General features: G+C 48.5%; 1 protein-coding gene across 2 annotated transcripts in view; it reads right to left on the bottom strand.

Annotated features, from left to right (window-relative positions):
* The window catches only part of ERI3 (ERI1 exoribonuclease family member 3), a 218188-nt gene that overhangs the window by 156894 nt on the left and 45941 nt on the right, over nucleotides 1–15353 (bottom strand). For both annotated transcript variants that reach the window (XM_067567777.1, XM_067567778.1), the window contains exons 4-5: nucleotides 13482–13541; nucleotides 9834–9925 (exon numbers count right to left, since the gene is read on the bottom strand). In XM_067567777.1, the coding sequence (XP_067423878.1) occupies nucleotides 9834–9925; nucleotides 13482–13541 (152 nt within the window). The remainder of the gene's footprint in view (nucleotides 1–9833; nucleotides 9926–13481; nucleotides 13542–15353) is intronic.

Raw genomic sequence — 15353 nt, 5'->3', positions numbered from 1 at the left:
TAAGGGAATACCTCCGACGTGTCTCCTCACACCCTGGCCACAGCAAGGGGAATCAATCAGTAACCCCGCCCAGCTGCCACCTTAGCCAAAGCCACAAACCCACCCTAACCCTGACATGGTGAGATCTCCTTAAACATTAATTTGCTTCAGGCCCACAGCTACCACCGGGAGTTTTGGCCATCGATGAGGTAGCTGTCGCCTTTTAAGCTCGGATTTCTTTGAATGGGGCCTTGCTGTTGGATTGCTCGCTGCAGGCAGAGTGACCCTGTGAAGAAATCCTACGCAATCACAGAGAGCGCGCATGCGCTAATCTACACACCAACCAAGTGTTCTACATTTCCCTTAGCCTGCCTCACTGACTATACCACACTGCTGCGTGCCAGGCGGTGATAACATTTCACTTGGCATTTCACAACGCCAGGGGACCGTAGCAGCTTCCCCACACCTGAAATATACGGCCTAATGATTTGTTTCCCGTTACCAGGCTCACATGACACTGACATGCTGAGAACCTCCCTTAACCGCCTTCATCCATCCATCCATCTTCCACCTGCTGTGTAGCGGTTGTGATCCTTCCCCTGGCTAACTTGTCAGTCAGAGGCAATCACCCTTTCTCAGTAACCGTGGAGCTTGCCCGGGCCCCTAAGAAATGGAAGCTATTTTGGCACCTTGATGTGTCCCACAATAGAAGCATAGCCAGATCAGAGGGGCACCTGGCCAGCTAGTCTTTCTAGCTCCCTTGATCTCCACACAGAAAGCTAGTGGATTTGCTTTTGAGCAATTCAAGGTTTGTATTACACCAGATAGGAAGAGTCTTCCTCCCACGCTGCTCACAGACAAAGCACAAGGGTCATTCTCTGAAGCTGCAAGGAGAGATGGGTATTAATTCATCCTCCTAGCACAGAGAGTTTGGAGGATATTAAACCTCATGATATAAGCAAAACCCACCCATAATTAACTGCATGGAAGAGCACTAGCTCAGAGGGCAGCTCCCTTTCAGGGGGCTTTTTAATAACCCAGAAATGGCACATATATGCTGTGAAGAATTAGGATCACCACTGGGAAGCTAAATGGTCCATAAAATGTAACAGCTCTCTTCAGAGCTGGGAGTGCAGCAAGCTCTGACAGAGAAGAGGCCGTGGCAACCTCACCCTAGCCCCCCAGCATGTAGAATGGGTTGTGCGGGATGTACGTGACCTCAGAGGAGAAGGGGAAGTCATATTCATCCGTTGCATAAGTACCTCCTGTTGGCCAATTTATGGACCAACCTCAACACTGTCTCGGAGGATTCAGTGGTCCAAGGTGCAGACAGAAGAGTCAATGAAGCCAAGGTGGAGGTTACCGGGGGGGAATATGGAGAAGGGAAGGAAAAAAGCACCCCACAACGAGGTAGCTGTGAAGAGAGGGGAGGAGAAAGCCAAAGGTCAGAGGAACTGTAGTGTCCAAAGAGAGGCTGATAATGCTAGCTAGAACTCAGCACAGTGCAGCGTGAGCTTTCCCCACACTGATGCTTCCCGCTGCTGTTCCATTTCCCTCTCCCCATCCGTCTTCTCCTGCTTCACTTCTCTTTCCTCCGTTTGCTCTGTGTGTCGCCATCTACCCTTTGAAGTCTATCCCGGATGATCCCAGAATATAGGGACTGTCTTTGCAGAGCTCGGCTCAGCACAGCAAGAGGCAGATACTATGACCAAAGACGTGGAATAGGTACTAGCGGTTGGAATGGATCAAGTTAGTGACTAGGAAGGCTAGATGTCAGCTCCTGTTTCCTTTGTGGCTGGGACCCCGTGATTCCCTGAATTACACCCACACCCCCGTTCTTCAGGAAATGGCAGAAGACCGCTGGGCAAAGCACTTGGGAAGGCACTGTAAGGAAAACACTGAGATGGTCTCAAGGTGACCCAATAGGTCTTCACCACTGAGGAGCTTGAAGAGGAAAAAGACTTGAGAGTGGTGAACCCACGTGGAGAAATGGCCCTCAACAGCAGTGGAGACAAGGATAAAATGCAATGCACACGCTTGCTTGAAAGTAAGTTACATTAGACCTCAACAACCCCAAGCTTCAAGTGGAAAAGATGAAATGGGAGAGCTATTCTGGAGGCTCCCAAAGATTCCAGAGAAACCATGGGAAAGCCATTCCCAGTTGAGCCTTCGGGAAGCCAGCTATTCCTGCAGTGAAGGGAATTATTCTTCCTTATTAAACAAGCAAATGCTATTGAGCCCAGTAACTAGTGGTTGAACTAGAGCATCTCTCTCAGGAAGGTCTCCAGTATCAACAAAGAAAACCTCACGGTGCAGATTCCACCGCACCCCTTGGTGAGCGGTTCTTCTCCACTTCATTCCCAGATGTTCTCACCCCTCCCCATGTTAAACCATCTCTCCCGATCTTCTCTATTGCCTGCAATATCATATCCACTTTTTCTGGCTCCTTATTCTATGGTCCTGATTCCAAACAGCAGAAGCCGCACCCTCTCGAGTTTGATTTGTGTCAAAGCTCATTTCAGCTAGCACCTCTCCAACTACTTCGATGGCAGGAACAGGCCTCTTCCCCTGTGCGTGCTGACAATTAGCAACGCTGACGTTTACAGTCCTTGGCAGGGTGATTCCTACTGACACGGTTTAGTTACAAGCCTCTCCCCAAAAGGAATTCAGGAAAAGTTACACATCTCAGAGAAACCAGGCCCTTCATCACAGGACTCCTCAGGTAACCATCAGATCGCAAACAGAACCCAGAACAGAACAGGACCACCAGAGGCAGTCACTGCGAAGGGATAACGAGAGCCAAGAATGCCTGACATCTGAAATCAATATGGAAAAAAGCCTTAAAAGGAAAAATACAGAACTTATTTTACAAAAGTGATTTCAGTTCATTTTGATTTTAAAAAGCAGCAGGTCTGTGGTGTTCGGATAAGTGAATTTAGTCAGTGCCCCGGTGAATTAAAAGTGAGGGACTCACCGCAATTGCTAGAACCGAGCATGTGGAGAGACGCCTTTACAAGCTTTTCCTGCTTAGCTCTGCCAACGCACCTCAACCTCTGCTGATGATACTCTATTCCCAACCCGCAGGTCCCCTCACCCCCACAGCTGTTCCAGTCCTGGACTCCCAGCACACAGCTCTGTTGCACCTCGCCCCTGGCCTGCCATACCCCAAGCTACCCCAGATCCAGGCCCCTTCTGAGCTGACAAAGCATGGGTAGAGTCAGAGAAAGCAAGGTGGCTTCCTGCATGCATCCCCATGTACAGTCCTGTCAATGCACCTCAACTGTGGCCTGCAATACCATGCCTCAAGCAGAGACTGCCCATCCCATCGTGCTTACTGTGATGCAGAACACCCACAAGGGATAACACTCACGCCACCAATTCACTTTCACTCATGACCAAACCTGGATTTTAAACCAAGCCTCTACAGGTAACAGGCTGGGAAGTGCCAGCCCACCGAACCAGTGAGGTCCCAGATTTGAAAGAGCACAAGCCTTCCTTGAGCCCGCTGAGGTGGCCTCCTTCGTTCTGACCAGGGTGGTGCAGCTGACTTGCCAGCATAACTTGCAAAAGAAGAATTAAAACAGTAACACAAAACCATGGTATAATTCACTGCGAAGAATTCACTAATGCGCATCCTAAGAAGTGCACCAAGGGCTATAAACATTTCAAGCTACTTCACTATGTTTTATCACCAATGCAGAAAGAGAGCACTTGCCTTATACCACTTACTTAACAAAATAAAAAAACTTCTGAGCAAGTAGTTTTCTGTGAAGAAATTAATTCGCTCCCTTCGATCTGCCACAGACAGCATTACATGAGCATCTTTGCTCTGGGGTATATACAGTTCGCAACACCTCTGCCAATGATCTCCCCCGTACATTCATGTGTCTGATGGTGCTGGTTATTTTTATGTAATGCTGTAACCGGGAACAGGGTTAGATGGATGGTCTTGTGGTTAACGCACTGGACTGGGACTCCGGAGAGCTGGGTTCAGTTCCCAGCTGTGCCACAGACTGTGCAAATGACCCTGGGCATGGCACTTCATCTCATTCTCTCTCACTTCCCTAATTATGAAAGGGGGATAATACTTCTGTGGGTCAGAGGGGAGGTAAAGGATAAACCCATGAAGATGTGGAAAGTGATGGGGTCACTGTATGCAGACAGCGCTTTAAAAGAGGGGAAAACCTGCTACGCGCAAACACGCCCCAAAGCACTTGTAGAACAAGAGCTCACTGTCAAGCATTTGCTATTTCCACTGAAATCACACGCCCCCATAAGCTGCTCACCCCTCGTGGCCCCTCAAGACGTACATGACACTTGTCATGAAATGCTACCTCAGACTATGTTGTACCACTTAATCACTGGTGCAAGTTACATCTCAGGTGCAACGATGCTGAACCTGGGTCAGACACTGAGCCTGCTTTACATCAGGTCTGAGCATGGCCCTGCAGCTTTCCAACTCTGAAAGTCACTCCTTGCAGTGGGCTAAAGGAATTCTCTTGTGGAGCACGCACAGGCCTGAGGACCCATGTGCCTAACGAGGCGGCATCCTCACTCACATGTTCTCGCTTGGCAGGTCTGGTGCCCCTTTCATCTTTTGCTTCAGGTAGCTCGTCTTTAATTAATAACATTTCGGTGTCGACACAGGGAACTTTACACCCAGAATGAATGGCCCTCTCTCATTAGAGCCCCTACTGTCATGATGTATTCAAGAGCAGGAGCATGATTCATTTCCTTGTCTGGGGACGGGGATTCTTTGGAGGGGGGTGGGGGAGAGGTTTTATAATGAGTGACTTGTATTTGCTGGAGCTGATGTGTGACTGTCGGCTTGAACTGCCTTGTCAGGACAAGCCTTCAGAAAGGTGATGTTCCCACTCAAGAGGTTTTCCTCATTACAGAAATTGCATCTTAACAAGAGGCAAAGGGAGCGGTGGGAGGAGAACAGCCATCTCTCTCTCTCTCTCCAGCCTGGCTCATCAGCAGTGCCGAACGCCAGTCGATCCACATACAAAGACAGGATCAGCTTCTCATTTTCAAGCCCCCCGTTCAAACCTGGCAGTCTGTCTCTGCTAGAGATCTAACCCGCCTCGGAAAGACAGGGAGCCTCTCCTCTTTCACCACGCAGGCGGATGCTTTACAGCCCGTCACAGGCGGCTGTGGCAGGGCCGAGCATGCTTATCAGCTCTGCAGAACCTTCTACAACCCAGCTCTGAAGCTGCTGGAGCTTCCCCGTCATCTAGGTTCTTGTGATTCACATTACTGGCTGTCTGAGGCGGACGGAACAGAAATCACCTGCGGTCTACGGCATTCCAAGCCAGCGCCACTCCCCAGGAAAAATGAAATCTGGAGCCAAATGATCCATGCTACCTGGGAGCTTCCAAGCCAATCCCAGGGGTCAAAGCCTCAAGCACCAGGGCTTCCAGCTCCCCTGCCACAGACCGATTTCACTAGACATCACATTCACAGGCTGCTGCCATGATACACAGGAATCCCCCCTGCATCCAGCCTCAACACTGGGCTTGGCAGGCTATCCACAGCCTACCTCTGGCTTTTCTACCTGACTTGTTTACCGATCCTTCCACTATTCAGCCTGTTTGCTTGCCCACCACCCCGCAGTACCCGTAGCCTCTGGCAGGGAGGAATGCAGTGCACAACTGGTGTTACAGTTCCAATTGAGGAGAACCAGTCTCTGGGCATCCATTTTCCTTGGCACCGCCCCCCACCTCCCCCCCAATCATCCTCTGACCCTAGTGACGGGACCCTGGAAATACCCAAGATAGACCGGATAGTCCAAACCCAGTAACGCCTCAGGTCTCCTCCAGTCCAACAAGGTGTGAAGCCCTAACGATTCCTCTCTGGGGCAGCACTGCAGTCAGCATTGGACATTCCCACCGAGCATGACTGAACAACCATTAATGGGAAGTAAGAACGTGGCACACACAGCAGGAGAGAGTTGGGTGAAAAGGCTGGAGCTTGCCCCTGTTGGGCAGAGATGGTCTCAACGTGTTTGCGCTTGAGAATCTCAGATGAAAGGTGCTACAGAAGTGGAAATTATTATTCAAACAGGAAGCCTGATAAAAGGAGTACCAGGGCTGGAAACCAGGCCAACCTCCAGCTAGGACCTCTGCGGATTTCATAAGCAAGGAAGAGATGCTGTGAGAAATAGTGTTAATGACTCAGTAGGAGGCAGTCTTCTCCTGAAGGAGACAGCCATATTGTTAGGGGGTACTACGCTACCGGAGGTCCTGAGAGAGATGAAAAGGACCTGCCCCTCCGTGGTTATTGGAGACCTGATTTTCACAAGACTGAGTGGGGTTAGTTCTGGTATCCTGGTCAAGTTCCATATGTCACATATTCCCCTTATAGTTTTAATAACAATTATTCTTCACTTCACCTCCTACAATAAGTTCCTGCTCCCTCATTTGCAGGTCTGCTAGCTCAAAATAGCTGCCACACTTCACCCGGGAGGGGACTACAATCCAGTGGAGAGTTGAAGTGATCCTTAGGCAGGGGGGCACAAGAAGCACTTTGCGGCGATTCAGGATCAGGGACCCGAGAGGAAGGTGAGTGATTAAAGGGTTTTGCACCAAACGGAGGCGTTTTACTATTTCCCCCCAACATGCCGACAGCCTGAAAATGGCAGGAATAGCCTCAGACACACGCACCTTCACCGTGCAGTGCGGAGCGTGTTCTTCCAGATGCATCTGACCTAGTTTTACTGGTGTTCCCCTGGAATGCAAGAGGACTTTAGTACCAGTTAATGCTGCCAAATTCTCTCTGCAGTGCACTCGAGCATCTAGCTCTTCACTCCACTGACACTTGGAAAAGTAGCCAGCACCTTTTCCCCAACCGGAGACGTGCCAGTGCCAGTCATTAATACTTTATACTGGAAGTAACGGCACATTGGGCAGCATTTCCCTGAGCACGCTGCACGTCTCTCAGGGCACTACAGGGTTCTCCTTTGGAATATTTCCTGGATATACCGCATCCGAGAAGCTGCCTCTTTGCGTCCATACGGCCCTGTTGCAGCTCTCTGACTTTCCTGTTTAAAAAGAGATCTAGCTCTGTTCTGCTTTGCTAAACCCTATTTGGCAAGGTGTCTAAACACACGCAAACTTCATTAGTTCAGGAGGGAGAATTGGTATTTGAGGCTATGGGTAAAAGTGAAGGGAAATGAGACAAGCCCGAGCTGGCAGTGAGTTCTCACTCAAGCCCCATTCACTGGCATGCTGCTAATCAGATGTGACGCTACACATGGCTGTGTCCAATCGGCACTAGAGCAGAGGGATGTGCTATTCAGTAACAGGTTGCAGGCAGACTGCCTGTATCCGTGAGGTTGGAAACATGAAATGCATTTTCCACTTTGCCCTGGAGATGCTTAAGGATCAAATTCTGAAGTTAATGGTTCAAAAACAGGCAAGTGAGAACTGAACCACTCATTGCACCCCTGTGGCCGGGAGTGGAGTCTTCCTTTCCAACTGGATGGCAATGACAAATCACAAATGGAGAGTCAAGTATCTGGGCTCCAGCATGCTACCCAATGCCTCTGGCTGGCCAGTCCGCAGAGCAACTCCCACATCCCTTCTGGAGGGAGTCACTGTTCACCCCGCTCTGTTCAGGGTTCTGCAGTTGAACAATTTCCAAAGACTACTGCATTTTAATGTGGGGATGGATTGACCTAGGGGAATGATGTCAATGAGCTGAGGGCAGGCACCGGGCAGACCTGAGGAAGGGTGCACATGTCCTCGGGATGGCAGTTTCTAAAGACACTGTGTCCCAGGTGCGACGCACACTAGCCAGGAAGACAGGGACTTCACCCACCTCTAGGTACCACGGGTAATCTGGGGTGAGGCCGGGGTAGCATTCTCAGAGCAAAGGCTGCATTTCACACTTAAGGCCAGAGGATACCTGTGGGATGCTGAACAGCTTTTTGTGGGCCTTGAAGAAAAATCAGCAGCCCCAAAATAAAGAGGTCACAGCTCCCCTCTCCTCAAAATACAGCTCCTACTAGCAACCCCAGAAGGCAGCCCATTTAGTACAGAAGCTAACCTAGGCTGCCCACGCTACCGAGAGAAGCGGTTACATGCACAATGAAAGGGATGGAAGGACTGGCCTTGTACATGGGCACCCGTCCCTACTGCCACCACAAGCAGCAGGATCAAGGTCTGACAATATAGCAGCAAGGCACTAAAGAACTAAGAGGGGAGGAGGGAGCGGAAATGACTGGCCAATACCCCTGAAGCCTTCTTTGTGCTGGTCTCCTGTAAAAGTTTAAATATAAAATGAAGTGGAAATTAATCCCCACTAGTCAGGGCAATACGTGTAAGGGAAAGTCTTGCCATGGCTCTGCTCAAGACCTCTCTGTGGACACAAGGGCAAGCGGGCAATGATTTTTCGTCTCCACAGAGCTCGTGCTGCAACCTCAGTCCCTGTTTCTCAAGGTCTCACTAACCACAGCACAAGCAGCGGCTACCCCAAGACCACACTGGGAAATGGAACCTTCTCCCAGGCTGCGTGCATTTTATACACCCTTGACAACAGAGGAAACTGACGGCAAACTGACAACCAAGCACCACCACTAATGAGTTGTGGATGTCGGTTCAGTGCTGGAGGTGTCAAGCCTGTGCTTTATCGATGTGATAAATACAGCAGCTTTACCAGGCACCTAAACAAATGAAAAGCCACTGAGAGGTCTGGGAGTCGCAGTGAATTCAGGGCTTTGTGACACCACGTAGCTCATACTGTACATTTGGGCCATTTCCTTCAGATGCAGTTAGCGTTGTTCGTTTGTTTTTTAACTAACAGGCTCAACTAAACGTACGCGCGTGCAAATGGCAACATCATCCATGCCTAAATGGCCACCTGCAACACCAGCCGGTCAGCGTGTAACTGACTGCAGTTCCCGAGCACACCCATCTGAGCACGCCAGGCTTAGATCCCTGGTTCTTATTCTTCTTTGGGATGACTGCCCAGCAGCTAACCCCCTTTTGGTACAGCACGAAGGCAGAGAAGGCCTGGACTACGAAAGCTAGCGAATGGCCATCCCTTGACTCAGGGACACAGCACCCATGGCCGCCCTACATACATATACCCCTCTGCCTCCACCCCCAGCCCTTCCCTGCATGAAATTGGAATGCTCTCCATTCCCTTGGGTTATGCTGGCTGCCTGCAGGGCAGGGTGGCCAATGGAACCGTTTTCAGGAAGGGGAAGGTATTTATCCTAGACGCCACCCACATGGGTGCACTCAGGAGAGGGGCATGGATCAAGTAGTCAGTGACCAGAAGGAACACCCCACTGCCCTTGCCAGTTTGGAGGAGATAATGGATAAAAGTCCCAAAGCGCCTCCCATTTAAACCCTTCAAGGGGTGTAGGGTCACCACCCTACCCAGTGACTGTGCATAAAGCCTTTCTCCTTGATCTGTCTTCCTCACATTCCCCCTGCCTTATCACTTCTCATTATGCATGAATCTCAGTGATCACCTGGGGGTCGAAGACAAGGGGCAGCTCAACACCTGTAAGTAGCCTGGGCTGGAGGTGGATGGGGGGGATACTGCCGGAATCAGAAGAAAGTGCATGTTTTTCAGCGTCAACCGAAACTCACTGTTAGGGTGGGTATCGGTTTGAACTGAGCCAAGACCGCAGCAGAACTAAGATGTGGGAATTAATCGGGAGAGGGGGGAAAAGAAAAAAAAAAAATCCACTTGCTCTTTCCTGCCCCATCAAATAAGATTGTGTGTGAAGTTGCATGCGTCATCCCATTGCACCAGCGAGAGCTAGCCAACGGGAGAGGAGGAAACCTATCCCCCAAGCATGCAGCACCAAAGCCCTGGGCGACTCCCCTTTCCATACTCACATTACTTTCAAATCCCAGTCTCCGCAGGTCACAAAAATCGACTTGACGCTGGGATCTAAGAGGCCTTCCTTCGCCATCCACTCATCGACCCTCTGAAAGGAACGCATGGAAAGAAGATGAGCTTCGTAGACAGGGAAGAGCCACAACAGTTAAAGGCAGATAAGCTGCTCGTCTTCAGAAGAGAAGAAAATTGTGATCTTATCCAGCGGCAGCCCCCATCCCTCTCTCTCTCTTCTCCTGGCTCACGTCATCTCAACAAGAGCACGTTCGGACCTCTGAAGATTTCCAACAGGAAACATCAGGCAACCAAAAGGCAGATAGGCACTACAATGGCTCTGCTCATAGAAGAACAGGAGTCACACAGTGTTTACAGGACAATACGCCAAAATATTACTCAGCTCCTCCCCTCTGCCCCATTTCCCCCCTCCCTTCACCAAATCAGCTGTCACCACGCCTTATATTCCAATGTTTCCTCCAATGAGGAGCCGTGTCCTTATTTCCTGAAGTTCTGCAGACTTTTCAAAGAAGCAAGAAATTAATCAAGAGACCAACATGGAGCCCCCATGAAACGAGAATGGAAGGAAAATAAGCAACAAAACAGATGCACATGCGAGATTCTCATTCAATTCACCCTCATTTTTGAGGGACAACCATCCCAGGATGGGATTTTTCCCCTACATTCTGGATAGCAATGAATAGGATACTTTTGGGGTGCACAGGCATGCATGCCACCATTACAAACTCAATATACACATCCCCTGCTTTTGAAGAGTTGGGCACCTTTTCCTTCCTTCTTATAGCTCTTCTATTCTAGCTGGAATTAATTCCGTGCTTGTGAAGTGCTTTGAGAGCTTCAGATGGCAGGCACTACACACACCAGTCAGTGTTCTGCACCCTTGCTCCTTACGCTCTCAATAACGTTTCAAGGGGTGAAGTTCGTTACGATGCGTGCAGCTGCTGAAACAGAACGCTCCCCCTAGAGGTGGCTACCTGCCTTTGGCATGTGAAGAGATTCTAGTCGGGTAAGGGCAGTAACGGCAATAAAGGCTTCTCTGCAGGTTGGCTGCTGCAACCTGACAACCCACCATTCACAGACACTTTCTCCATGACCAGAGGAGAGTGGAAGGAATGTGGCTATACACAGCTGCAGACAACTGCATTGCTTACCCATGCTTGAAATACAGGTAGCATCCGCCAGGCTACAAAACCAACAAGCCCCCGGTGAATTCAAATGCATAATCTCATTTTAATCTAGGAATAGGCAGATTTATTATTTGTATTGCAGAAACGTCCAAGAACCCAGTCAAGGCCCCATTGCGCTGGGCACTGTGCAGACAGAGAGCTAAGGAGATAGATCTTAGTCCCGAGAGCTCACAGTATGGGTGTGAGATAGGACACGACAGGCAGACAGAACCTACAGATCAGGCACGTCCAACCGTTATGGGAAAGTCGTGTAAAATTCAATAGAAAATATATGTACATGGTGAAAAGTTCCAGAGGGGTAGCTGTGTTAGTCTGTGTACAGCAAAAACAACAAGAGTCCTGTAGCACCTTAAAGACGAACACATTTCGTGGGCTGCACAAAGTGGGCTGCAGCCCACGAAAGCTTATGCCCACAGAAATGTGTTCGTCTTTAAGGTGCTACAGGACTCTCATTATATTTTATATGGGTTCACTCTACGGGGTTTGTTTGTTTTGGGGCTTTTTGGATCATCCCATAGGATTTAATAGAGAATTGGATCCCTGCTACAGAATTCTATAGGATGCCTCCAAAGGTTTTCATTCTCTATGAAGTTTTACAAGTTGTACAAGTAATTTCCAAGGAACTCCATTGGTTTTCTTAGAATAATTCCAGTCCACACGGGGATGTTTGCGTGTATGTAACAGTTGTACATTCAGCAATAGCCAAACAACCCAACCGACCAAGGCACAGTCATGCAACCACAAACATTTAACATCAACACTCTAATTAAAGAGAAGTTTTGTCACCAAAGCAATTGGTTAAAGCAGGGTCACATGACAGTTGGGTGGCCCATGTGATCCTGCCCTGAGAGGTGGAAGCAGTAGGGAGTGTGTGGTGAGCTTTGTGATTTTACACAGCTGAGCACCTGCATTTAATGGAGAGCAGCCCACACTTCCACCCACAGAAATAGGGGTGAGACTGCACCTGGTGCTGGGGCACAGAGGGAAGTGAGGAGGGAGACAGCCAGACCTGGAGAGATCTGAGGTGACTAGCATACCCTCAACTGGAGTGCCAAGGTTCAGCGAAGCTAGCTTCTAACTTCATTTTGTTCAAAGGGTTTATCCTTCCCACTTACCCTTGGCACTTGGGCCCTGCCATGGTCCAGACAGAGTGGTAGGACTGCCCCACCTTACCCCCAAACCCTCATTGTTTTCCCCCTCCATGAGCTCTGCCTGTCTTGGCCCAGGGGAAACCTGTGGCTTTGTTTCAGATTCTTCAGCTAAATGCCTTGCCTCCAAGTGCGTCTCCTGGGCAAGAGACGCCTCCAGAAGCCCAACGCCACCTCCTCCGGGTCCCCTCTTAACTCAGGCAGTGTTTGGCACTGTCCTTGGCCCAGAATTTTCACTCAAACACTTGATTAGCTCCACCCCACCCCTACCACTTCTCTCCAGACCGTGCTCAGGGATTCGATTTGGATGGCAGGTGCTGGCCAAGCACAGAATTCCCCCCAGGCCCCATGTCACAGCCATGATCTTTTAGGCTGGGGACGGAACAAAAGGCTCCTTTCGAGGCCAGTTCAAGCAGCCCCCTTGCAGCAGGATGGCTCACCTATGAGACGCTCTAGATACTCCTCTTCCCCACTCCCAGCTTCCAGTGCTGGGGCTGCAGCTCTGCCTCCGCAGCTGTCTCAGCACCAGAGGGCTCAAGCAGCAAGAAACAGCACTTGTAACCTTTCTAAAATCCCTGAGGTGAGCGCCTATGAAGTACCATCTCCAGAGAGGGTGTTAAAGGCTTTAATTTTATGTCCTTACATAAGCAATTGTTGCAATTATTCCGATTAGGAACAATTAGGCCACACGGCAGCACAAATCCTGACAGAGACAATGCACCAAACTGCGACCAGCAGCCTGAGCGGGCTCTCCTGCAGGAGGTTTCCTTCAGTATTTGACTATCAACAAAAGCTATTGATGGCAAAATACTTTCAAGCTAATTAATCCTAAATGCTGCTGGGATTCAACATTAAGCAGATGGCATTATTAGGACTTTATCTGCATTTGCACATCCCACAGATTAGGTTTTAGAGGCATTTTTCTTCTATACTTTGTGCGTATTATTGCGCATTTAAATAGGTAGAAGCAATAATTTAATGGGGGGGGGGGGGGGGAACAGCCCCCATGCAATGCTCTAAAGCAAGGTCTTGGCTCTTTAAGATGGCTCAAGTAGGAATGGTCTCCTCTCTCCTGTCAGCTGGCAAGAGTTTGGACATTCTGTCAGTACCCTTGACAAGAACAGCTGGGGACGACAGATCAATGGTTCAATACTCTCAACAGCATGTCACCAACGTGACAGCAAATGTTATTCTAATGAAGCCGTGATCATAGTCAAATTACGCGGTTCGATTCCCGGGGGGGGAGAGAAGGGAAAGCAGAGGTCAAAGTTCAGGAACTAAAGGTTATCCTGCTCACCTCAAGCACTTGCTGGAGATTTGGCTGCCCATCCACCATGCCTTGAATGATTCCCGTCAGCTGAAACAAAAGAGAAAGAGACAAGAAGAGTCAGAGGAGTGTTGCACAGATTAGAAGGTCTCCTCTGCTGTCCATCTTTCTGAAACTGTAATGTACTCTTGTGACCTCCCTGGGCAATACCGAGTCCTACCAACCGCAGTACAGAAGCCCTGAAAACTGCCCCAGCAGCAAGCAAGAACACAGAACAATCCCAGAAACCGCTCCGCAGCGAGCTCTTACACATACGCTATGAAATACTGGAACTCAAAGTAACGCACGTTTGCTTAGGGGAGCAATATATAATTTTTTCCAACCCTGCTGTCAGTGCTATAATGGAATACCCTAAACGCTCCCCATTTCAATGTGCGATTCTTTACAGTAACTGTTTTGCTGCAGCCCTACGTTACACAGCCAGATTTTACTACACAAGCTGTGGTGATGACACAACAGAAATGGCTAGGAATAGATAAATAACAAAGCTGTCTTGTAAGATGAGGTGGGTAGAGTTTTAGTTTGTCCTTCCCTGTGACTGGAGAAGCATGTATCCATGCTTTATATTAGTTTAAAACTCCCTATTTTTACATGGTAAGCCATAGGCAGTAAAAATATTTTTTTTTTTTAAAGTTTTTTTTTTTTTTTTTTTTTTTTTTTTTTTAATTAAATCTGAAGAAAATCCATTTCATTCTAAAATACTGCCATGTTTGGTTTTTCAGAAGCTCTTTGGGGCAGGGAATGACTCTGGGCCCAACCCTGCAAACATTAAAGCATATCAGTTGTTTCAATGACTCCAGTCGGATTATTTGCATATTTAAAGTTCAGCACATGCATGAGTGTCTTCAGGGTCAAGGCTTGGTGTGTGTGTGTCTGCAAAGCGCCTTGCATAGTTTGGGGCATTTAGGCTTGGTCTACACTAGCAACTTGTGTGGGTAGAACTACGTCGCTCAGAGATGTGGAAACTCAAATGCAAACCATGTTATTTCATTTAGGATCACAGGTTTCTGAGCATGTCTGAGCCCCAGTTAAAGCAAAGACTGTATATGGTTGAAAACTACGATTTTGTTAATACAGGCAACACCCAGATTCACAGAAAGCCATGACAGTCTAGTCACGAGCTACAGAGGGGAAGAATTCTTGACAGGCTCTCCCCTATCCAGGAGAAAAACTTGTATTTTAGAAGATTTCAGCCCAGTCAGGAGACACGAGCCTTATTACAAGCCAAGGGCCTCCGCGCCTTATTAAACAGATGGAAGCGAGCCTATCCCTCTGTTTCTTTGGCTGCTTGGCTTACAGCATTGAAACTAAAAAAAAAGATTAAACTCCAATTAAAGTGTAATTACATTTAATGAATACCAAATACCTGATTCACTGAATAGGCTGGCTCTAATGGGAAGATTATTTTCTTGTAGCGATTTACATGCAATGGTAATATATACCTTTTAGGGAAGAAATGTTAATTTTATGAATGTAGTGTTCCTCTAGGTGCGTTTCTGAAGTTCATCAAGTCATTATTAGATGGAATTTTAAGGAAGTGGAGGGACACAGATACTATTATACTCCAGGAACTGGTTTTATATTAATCTGTATTTTAATTGTGTCACAGCTGCTGCCTACAGACTTCCCAAGCTCTAAAACGAAAATAAATTTAAGAAATTAACTGCACTATTCTTAAGCATGGTTTTTATCTCACATTTTGCCCCCTTGGCTTGCATTGTCCCTCTCTCAGTAGAAGTTTCTCCCACCGCTCACCCAGCATGGGTGGGTAACTCATCCATCGATATTACTCTCTAACAAGTGCTGGCCCTGGCTTGGTGGTGAGCAGCTCCACTGAAGCTC

This window comes from Emydura macquarii, unplaced genomic scaffold (assembly GCF_026122565.2).
Source record: "Emydura macquarii macquarii isolate MOO-44397 ecotype Brisbane River unplaced genomic scaffold, CSIRO-AGI_Emac_v2 contig_2805, whole genome shotgun sequence".
In the NCBI taxonomy this organism is placed as follows: domain Eukaryota; kingdom Metazoa; phylum Chordata; order Testudines; family Chelidae; genus Emydura; species Emydura macquarii.
The sequence above is the reverse complement of the archived record's forward strand: the minus strand, read 5'-3'. Positions and strand labels throughout refer to the sequence as shown.